This window comes from Arachis ipaensis, chromosome B4 (assembly GCF_059453495.1).
Source record: "Arachis ipaensis isolate K30076 ecotype BB chromosome B4, ASM5945349v1, whole genome shotgun sequence".
NCBI lineage: Eukaryota > Viridiplantae > Streptophyta > Magnoliopsida > Fabales > Fabaceae > Arachis > Arachis ipaensis.
The window spans coordinates 978,709-988,832 of NC_142439.1; the positions used below are offsets into that span (position 1 = coordinate 978,709).

At 30.9% G+C, this 10,124-nt stretch overlaps 2 protein-coding genes across 2 annotated transcripts; both read left to right on the plus strand.

Annotated features, from left to right (window-relative positions):
- The first annotated feature begins 315 nt into the window (after positions 1-315).
- Positions 316-2,482, plus strand: LOC107635829 (desiccation-related protein At2g46140-like). Its single transcript, XM_021120327.2, has 2 exons — positions 316-1,338; positions 2,267-2,482. The coding sequence occupies exons 1-2, from the start codon at positions 421-423 to the stop codon at positions 2,270-2,272; spliced, it is 924 nt and encodes a 307-aa protein (XP_020975986.1). The 5' UTR covers positions 316-420; the 3' UTR covers positions 2,273-2,482.
- A 4,237-nt stretch (positions 2,483-6,719) lies between these two features.
- LOC107638349 (cysteine proteinase inhibitor) lies at positions 6,720-9,402 on the plus strand. The gene is made up of 3 exons (XM_016341583.3): positions 6,720-6,950; positions 7,115-7,313; positions 9,148-9,402. Exons 1-2 carry the CDS (start codon positions 6,735-6,737, stop codon positions 7,307-7,309), a joined length of 411 nt encoding a protein of 136 aa, XP_016197069.2. The 5' UTR covers positions 6,720-6,734; the 3' UTR covers positions 7,310-7,313; positions 9,148-9,402.
- Positions 9,403-10,124: the final 722 nt, after the last annotated feature.

Here is a 10,124-nt window from a genome sequence, read left to right on the forward strand (position 1 = left end):
TAATTGGACAAATTTCACTCTACACTTTGAATTTGCCTACAAATTAGTCCCTAAAGCATTAAAAAAAAAAACCATACAAACAATTTCTACTATCAATAATAAAAGTTGTCATTGTGATACCACAGTATTAAAAGATCTTTTGGGAAAACTCATTTTGATAAAAACAACATGATTGTTGTTGCCTTATTTTAGTGATGCTGTCATCCATAAACGTATCACGCCTCCGTCATTCTAGTCATTCTAATAACCAATTACAACTACTCTAACTGTTAAACACATACCGTTGGTCACTTTGCAAAATTTGGACCATTGATGGAATAACGGTTTCAATAGTTTTCAATATTCCCATGTAATGTAAAGTAAATACTCGGCATTAATCTCAAAGGCATATTTATCTTTTGTTATTTAGATAAACCAAAAATGGTGGAGAAGGATGAAAATGAAAAAGAAGATGAAAAGCAAGAAGATGAAAAGAGTGGATTTTTTCATGCGGTGAAGGATTTCATTCATGACGTTGGGGAGAAGATCGAGGAGGTAGTTGGGTTCGGGAAGCCAACTGCTGACGTGGCCGCAGTACACATTTCATCCATCAATGTTGACAAGGCAGACCTTGTTCTTGATTTGGTGATAAAGAACCCAAATCCAGTGCCTATCCCTCTAATAGACATAAACTATTCGATCGAGAGTGGTGAGAGAAAATTAGTTTCAGGATTGATACCAGATGCAGGTACAATACATTCACATGGAGAAGAGACCATACAAGTTCCTGTCACTTTGGCATATGCAGATATCAAAAACACTTATCACGATATTCAACCCGGAAGCATTCTTCCATATAGGGTGATGGTTGACCTAATTTTTGATGTTCCTATTTTGGGAAGGCTAACCTTGCCTATGGAGAAAACTGGAGAAATTCCAATTCCGTACAAGCCTGATGTCAATGTTGAGAAAATTCAGTTCGAGAGATTCTCTACTGAAGAGACGGTTGCTATTCTTCACATGAAAATAGAGAATAAGAATGACTTTGATCTCAACGTCAATGCGCTTGAATATGAGGTGTGGCTTGGTGATGTGAACATTGGAGGTGCGGAGCTACCGAAATCCGCAACGATTGAGAAAGGTGGAATCAACTTCATTGATATTCCAGTCACGTTTAGGCCTAAGGATTTTGGATCTGCAGTTTGGGATATGATTAGAGGAAGGGGAACAGGCTACACCATAAAAGGAAATGTTGATGTTGACACGCCGTTTGGTGCAATGAAGTTGCCCATCAGCAAAGTCGGTGGTACTACGAAATTCAAGAAGAAAAAGGATTGTGATGGCGATGATGACAATAAGGTTCTTCAACTTCTTTTCTCAATATCTCTTCCTCATCACTTTGGATTTTTCATTTTTTCTAGTTTCAAAAGAAAGCTGAACACTATCTTAGTTGCAGATAAATTTACATAATAGTTAAAAATTATTAAATAATTTAATAATTTGATTAAATTATCATTTAACTAACTATTTTCAACTAAGTTAAGTGCACCTAAATTTTTACTATAAAAACAACAATCTCGCTACGTTACTAACAGTATTTCTACCAACTTCTGTCAACTTTGGTTTATAATTGTGTTTAATGGAAGTGTCTTTGTAGATGTGTCTAATAAAAATATTTTTTATGACCGTGTCTAATAGAAATATCTTTATAGATATATTTTTTAGATGTGTCTCTTTATACATGTATTTAAAATATAATAATTCATTATTGTTGATAATAAGTTGGCAGATAATATGTTGGTATCCTATACTTTTCCACAATGCATGATTGCATTCTAAATGTATTGGTTATTGATTTTTGTATGTGAATTTTTTTTCCATTATATATTAATTATTAGAGAGGAACAATAATAATCAACCATAAATAGACACATTAAAAAAATCTAAAAATTATATTAAAAAATACAAAAAATGTAATAAAAAAATTCAGATTGATCGGTTATTAGTTATTTTTTTTATTATTCTCCAATTTTTTTTTTACTTTTTTAATTTAGGATAAATAACTATGCGAAAAACGTTTTAACTTGAATTTTAAATATACTATGCATGTTAATGTTCATGAGTTGTATTAACACTAAATAAAAATGCCTTCTTTACTACTAGATGAAATTTTTGGCTTTAGTATTTAAATATTTTTTTGAATTTCATGCACCAATCTTGGTATCCAATTCTTTCTCAGATATAATTTCCGATGTAACATAAGATCCCTCAATATTTCTTGGTGCAGGATTGAAGAACAATTTGCATCAAGTTATCAGCGGTTGTTTAATTTAGAAAACTTAGTTCCACTAAAACCTACAATTAAGAAGAGACCTTGAGTATAATTCAAGGCATTATACTTCTTAGTCCTGATGGTTGTTTAATTAGCAAACATGTCAAGTTTTGACCTAAGAATTTGACTGTTGTGTCAATATTCATTATGAATATATAATAGTTGTAGCTTGGGATGATCAAATACAAAAGCAAGTAGGATGATTCTCGTTTTGTCGCTTTATCCAGCTGCCGATGAAGTTTATATGATTTGGATTTGTGGAGAATGAATTCCTTCGTCTTTTGTGTAATTGAGGATGAATAAAGAATGATTCATCGCGCTAACAAATATGCTTTACACTCTAATAAGAAACGGACGGCTCTAATGTTTTTTTAATTATTTATAGGTAAAGAACGAAAACATGCACGTATTTTTTAATGTTTTTTTTTTTACTAAAGATAGGAGACTCGAACTCGTAACCTCTTTAATTGAGTAGGGAGAGACTATGCCATTTAAACTATTACTCGTTGGCACATATTTTTTAATGTTGATATCGATAAAAATATTATAAAAAACAATCTAAAAATGTATTAAAAATGTCTCACTATTATCAGAGATCTGCCCTATTAATAAAATAATGTGATGTGACTCACTTGTTAATATCAGAATTTCACTTACTACATAAAAATTTTTGTTTTTTTCACTATCTTTTTTTTTTTTAAATATAGAACTTCTTAGTTTAGAGATGTGTATCTTTGTTATTTTTTAAATAATTTAAAGATGTTTATTTTTTTGTACAACTTGAAAGTATTTTTGTTGAAATGAATTGAAACAAAAGTCACTAAAATATAATAGTTTATAACCATTATATTTTAATGTTTTTTCATTGAATTATTATTCTATTTATCTGATATAGCATTTGAAATGAAATAAAAACAAAGTAAAATGATGGCTATCTATCTACAATAACGCTTGTATTTATTAACGATAAATCTTATTATAAAAATTTTGTGCATTTTTATGTTAATTCATAATTTCTTAATTTAAAATATTGCTACTTAACATATGAGTAATCGTTTCATTTATTTTATTCTACAATTCAATACTCATGAATTAAAAATTTTGAACGGAAAATAATCATTAGTTTCTTATTATAATTTGATGAAGTATTTATCTCACACTTAACTTAAGCAAATAAAACTAAGGGGCATGCTACATATACAAGTAAAAAGGCTGTACAAGTTTTACAAGTTATCAGCCCAAACTTCATTAACACGTGCATTAACTCATTTTGAATGGAGCGTAACTACACGCGCCCCACTCAAACGGTTCCTCTTCGTCTTCTTCTTCTTCTTCTTCTCCTCCTCTTCTTCTTCGTCTTCGTCTTCGTCTTCTTCTTCTTCCTCTTCCTCTTCCTCTTCGTTTTTTTTCTATTTTCATGGTTTCTGAAATTCTTCTTCTTCTTCTTGCTGCACGTTCTTCTTCCTCTTACTCTTCTTCTTCTCCTTTTCTTTCGTTTCTGCACGTTCTTCTTCCTCGTTTTCCTCTTCTTCTTCTTCTTCTTCATTTACGTCTTTTCTCTCTGTTTTCTCTTTTTTTCGATTTTTCATGGTAAAATCGTTTTTGAAGAAGAAGAAGCAGCAGAAGATGAGGAGGAGAAAGAGAAAGAGTTCTGAATTTTCTTAAATCCTTTGGGTGTATTCCTATAATCGTTTGGGTGAATTCTTGTAACCGTTTGAGTGTATTTTCTGTAATCCTTTGGGTGTATTTCTGTAATTATTTGGGTATATTTGAGTGATATCTGACTGATATCTATGGGTGTATCTGACTCATATCTATGGGTGTATCTTACTGATATCTATGGGTGTATTTTTTATTTCAGAAAAAATGACAAGTATTACAGAAATACACCCAAACGATTACATAAAATACACCCAAGAGATTACAGAAATACACCCAAACGGTTACAGGAATTCACCCAAACGATTATAGAAATACACCCAAAAGATTACAGAAAATACACTCAAAGGATTTAAGAAATACACCCAAAATCATGCATAATTCAGAACTCTTTCTCTTTCTCCTCCTCATCTTCTGCTACTTCTTCTTCTTCAAAAACGATTTCAGAGCTTGATGTCAAAAAACAATAGAAATCGAGAATAACGAAAAAAGAAGAAGAAGAAGAAGAAGAAGGTGCAGCAAGAAGAAGAAAAAGAAAGAAGAAGAACGTGCAGAAGAAGAAGAAGAAAAAGAAAAGAAGGTGCAATGAAGAAGAAGAAGAAGAAAAGAAGAAGAAGAAGAGGAAGAGGAAGAAGAAGAGGAAGAGGAAGAAGAACGTGCAGCAAGAAGAAGAATAAGGTGCAATGAAAACGTGCCGTAACAGTATGTGGAGGAACTAACGTCAACGACGAAGAACAAACCAGTGAGAAAGGGAGAGAAAAGAACGATCGAAAAAGAAGGAGAAGAAGAAGGGATGTAGCGCGTGTAAGGAATGTAGCACTTGCAGCAAATTTTGGGGATTAGAGTTTAATTGACTTGTAATACTTACAAGCCCTAATCGCTTGTACGCAGAGTTTTTCTCTAAAACTAATTGCAGAATTATTTATTTTTTATTTTTTATAAGTATCGATATAAGAACCTAATTAAATTGGAAGCTTACCATATCATTATTCACTTATCTTTTAACCGAATTATAACTTATTTTATTTTTTAAACTTAGCCTAATTCATATGATCGATATGCAAAGTTTTGGGATTGTGATCTGTTACTTTATAACTCGGTCTTTATTGTGCATTATGAGGCATAATTCGACTTTATTTAACGGAGAGCTTAATAACTATTATTCTGACTTATTGACCAACAGTCATAACATCAATTCTATTTATCAATTCTATATCTATAAAAGACATTTATTTTTATATCTCAAGACGAAAGGATTATAGAATAAGTTTTATAAGTTCTATTTTATGTCTAACCTTCTATATTTATAGAATTCTTATACCTCTTAAACACTTGCTGATTTGAACGTTAAGTATCTTTTATAAATATCCACCAATCATATTTTTAGTGTCCGAATTATACTCACTCCATAAAAAAAAATACATATTATAACAATACAAAACATACATAAACTATACCTTAAAAGTTCATCCACTTATATAATTACTGTAACTATCATATCATAATGGCATAATTATACTAAAATTCACTTAATATAAAACCTTTCGATTCTACTATAACAAATTTTATTATTCTTTTATGATAGATTTAATTATTTTAGTAACAATTTTTTTATTTAAAAGAGTGTATGAAATTATACCTATAAATATATAAATACATATTATTTAGTGATTAACTTTTTATATTTATAAAATATTTTTTAGTTTTTTTTATGACTAAATATTTTTTAGTTTAATAGAGGCAATATCTAAAAAATTTAATAACGAATAAACAATATTTGAAAGATTGTTTTGACTATTCAGTCGATGTCATATTCCGGGGTAGATCCTTAGATGCTAAGAAAATAATACTTTTCTTCCTTAGTTGTGTGAAAAACTCATCCCGTTAACCTGTATCGAATTTACAATGCTTAAGAATTAAGGAAAGGATATATTCGAATGAGAAATCAAATTCAAAACAATATGGAGAAATTGTTATCCACTACACACAGTCCACATTAATTTCAACAAAATAAAGGTCAACCCATACCCGAGAATCCAATTTACAATGGAAAATATAAAAAAATATTTTTTATTGTTAATATTAATTAATTATTAAAAATTATAAATTCGTATTAATTCTGCGACAAAAGTCAACAAACTATAATTCAAATGACATATTTTTTTTTACTTAAAAATTTGAATTTTTTTTATTTAAATTAAATAAATATAATATTTACCAAAATAAATAAACGTGAAAGAAATTATCAAAATACATCTTCAATTAGATCTTAGATATAAAAAATTAGTCTCTAAAATAACTATAACTCGAGTACACTGATCCTGTGTTGTAATAAGATGTTTGTAAACCATATCTTGAATGCAACCGTGATATGAACATAAGCATATCTCGGATACACTGTACTCGAAATACGCGCGTTTTCTGATTTGGGACCGTGTATTCGAAATAAAAAGAAAAAAAACGCTATTTCTAATTCTATACTATATCTCACACTGACCTTAAATCAGAAAATACGCGTATTTCGAGTGCAATGTATGCGAATGATACTTACGCGCAAATACCCTACACAACCTTAGGTAAGTGCACAAAAAATATAGTCATTTTGAAAATTGACCCTCTCTACTCGAAAATGTGACTAAAAATATATTCTGATAATTTCTTTCACATTTATTTATTTTAGTAAATATTATATTTATTTAATTTAAATAAAAAAAAATCCCTAAAAATTTTGAGGTCTAGGCTCACTAATAACTTAACAAAAAAAATGTGCAGCAGAACCGATGCTCAATGTTGTTGGGGCCCACAGCCAGATCCAAATAAAAAGAGAAGCCCAAGGCACTCTCTCAATTCACAAACAAAGCAGAGAGAAAGAAGCGTAATGGCAGCAGTGGGTGCACCTCGCGAAGTAGCCGGAAACGAGAACAGCCTCGAGATCGATAGTCTTGCTCGCTTTGCTGTCGATGAACACAACAAGAAACAGGTTTCTTTCTCTCTCTACCGATCATCGCTTTGGCTCTGGTTTTGGTTCGTTTTGTATGATTGATCATGATTAGTGTTCGATTTTGATTTAATTTTAAAATAATTTGGGTGGTTGTTTTGGATTTTTATCTAATGTGACGAATTAAATTGGGAATGATGATGCAGAATGGCCTTCTCGAGTTTAAGAGGGTTATAAGTGCTAAGCAGCAAGTTGTTGCTGGGACTTTGCACCACATCACTTTGGAGGCAGCAAGTGGTGATAGTAAGAATGTTTATGAAGCCAAGGTGTGGGAAAAGCCATGGATGAACTTCAAGGAGGTTCAGGAGTTCAAGCTTGCTGGTGATGGCTCCAATGCTTAACCAGGTATTTTATTGCACTACATGATTCCTCCTGCCTGCAATTTTCTTTTCAAAGTAACAATTAAAAGTGCTTATTATTATGTTTGCAATTAGTTTGGAAACAAAGTTTGGAATGAAATAAAGGGCGAGCACGGGTCGGTTTGGTTCGGGTTTACGGTAAAATTAGAATCGAACTGATCAAAATATAATTGGTTTGGTTTGATTTGGATTTGTATTTTTTTGTACATGTATCCGAACCAAATCAAACCGATTAAGAACGAATTAGTTCGGTTCGAGTAATTAGGTACCCGCTTTGAAATTCATAAAAAAAACCAAATTTTTATCTTAAAAATTCAATAAGTACAATAAACATGTAACATCAAACTCATTAAAATACAAACATATTAATAATGAATAATCATTGTCTAATGAAAAAGCCATATATATTTTTTTATTTTTTTTTACTTAATTAATATATGATCGGGTTCGCGGGTTGGTTCGGATTCTGCACCCCTAAAACCGACACCCAAACCAATTACTAACAAAAGCTATCGGTTTGGTTCGAGTTGGACCTGATTACTCGTTGGTTTTAGAACTAATTTAATTGGTTTGGTTTGGATTCGGACAAGTAATCGGGTACCCGCTACCCGTGCTCACCCCTAATGAAATGGAAAGAATCAGAGAGACAACGATGTTAAGTTTACAATTAGTTTCTGGTCGAATACAGGGCTTTATCATGTCATTAATTGTAATGCTTCTGCTATTGATGGATTCCATCATATTGCTGCCTTAAAATCTGAACTAGTTAGAGTGTGAGTTTAATTACTTTCTAGTTGGAGGAAAATGGGGTTGTTGTGCTTTATGCCAAGTAAAGGTTCCTTTGATCCATAAGATTAAACTCTCATTGTCATTTTAATATGAGAAAGTATGAGGAGCAAATGAAATATTTGTACAATGTGTACAATGGAGGTTTAGGGAGTATTAGAGATATAATCATTAGTGTTACCTTTTCCCATCAGCTTTTTGGGATGAGTGGTATCATGACATGGTATAAGAACTCTAGATCCGAAAGGTTAAGAGTTTGATCCTTGGTGAACCCGAAAATCAGTTTAAGCTTTTGGGAAGACATTTATTATCCCTAGTACTCAGATAGTTATTCTAGATAGTATGAGGGATGTTCATTTTGTAACTCATATAGCCCATTGTACACGGGACTCTTTTAATATTCATTATGAATTTGCTGACATAGTCATGATGCATTAGTAGATCCATCTAATAGCAAGACTAAAATAGCTTACAAAGTGAACAACTTTTGAAATCTTCAGAGACCCACGTGATGGTGCTTATAAACTCAAGTATCAAAGTGAAACTTTACTCAACTTGAGCCTTTTGATGTAGAGCTCCTTAAGATAGGGCGATTCAGAGCCTCGACCCACGACTCTAAGGTCCAAAACATCTATAATAATGTGCTTTGAGAAAAGAGGTATTACCTTGTGAGAGTATGAGTTCATGTGCAAAGACATCACAGCCAAGCTTACTCCCTCTCAAAATATCTCACCAATTTTTTTTTTTCTTTTATTTTCATTTTTCTTTAAGGGGGAAAAGAGAAAATGTTGCCTCACTATTGGGATTTTTTTAAATAAATAAGATTTTTTTTTATTTATAGATATGTTTATGGATCTTACTTAGTCCAGCAAGTTTTTGACTTTATCAGTGGTTAGCTTTAGCAGTCAGTTAAACTTGCATTGTGTTTTCAAATCTCCCTCAAATGAATGAGACAATTTCAAATCTAGTTTTATACTTAGGTTGTAGCTGGCTGGCTTACCTGGGGTTTTTAAATTTCTTCCTTGAATTTTCAGGTTATTGAAGATGGTGACTACCTTGGCTACAAGTTGAAAATATCAAGATATCAAAGCGTGTTATGTATAAAATAAATGATACACATTGACAACTATTTTACCTCGATGTAATATTTGAAGTCATAATTCATAACAGTGAGCGCGGTGTATGCATTTGGCAGCTTATGATTACCTGCTAGAACTTTTATGTAATATTTTGATATGAAACAAATAACCTTACGCAAAGTCCACGAAATTTGACTTTCTATGCGAAAATTGTAAGCGATACATTTACTGGCCAAAAGTTTATTCGAATATGTTACGTGTATACCAAAATTTAGTCACTAAAGTCAGTTATTAGTACATATAAATAAATTAAATCATACATATATTTATACACAAATATATTAGTGGTTGATTTTAACGTATGAATAACAATTTTGAAATGGCATTACCTCACCCAAAGGAAAGGCGAGAGAACAGAGGGGGAGATAGTATTATGAAATTGAATTCATCTAAGTCCCTTGCTATTCCGTTTAATGCTTAGTTTAAAAACGTGTAGCATTGGAAAGTATAACATCTCAAAATTTTAGAAACTTAATCCTAATTAATTTAGTGTTATTTTTTATTAAATTAAGGATAATTATATTATACCATTGATTGTTGACAATAATTAAGTTCAGTTTATTTTAAATTAAATTTAAATTTAATTAGTGGCGTATAATTTATGGTTAATTTTTATATGAAACGTGAAAATAATTAATTTAAAACAACGATTAGTATCTAAGTTTTCTAATTCTATTGTATTTCTTTATTGTTTACATAATTTAAGGGCCAAAACGAGCCATTTATGCTATTTATTGAAATAATAATTCAAGTATATAACTAATCTTTTCCATTCTGATTTAAATATTTAAAGGAAAAGTGTAGGAAACCAGCAATTTTATTAAATTTTGACCAGCATGTAACAAGTAAAAGAAAAGTGAGTAATCCCACAT

Bases quoted from the DNA above. Each gene is read 5' to 3' on its own strand.
- LOC107635829 (XM_021120327.2), top strand. From the start codon at position 421: ATGGTGGAGAAGGATGAAAATGAAAAAGAAGATGAAAAGCAAGAAGAT.
- LOC107638349 (XM_016341583.3), top strand. From the start codon at position 6,735: ATGTGCAGCAGAACCGATGCTCAATGTTGTTGGGGCCCACAGCCAGAT. The intron at 6,951-7,114 runs GTTTCTTTCTCT...ATGATGATGCAG, and splicing joins ATGAACACAACAAGAAACAG to AATGGCCTTCTCGAGTTTAA.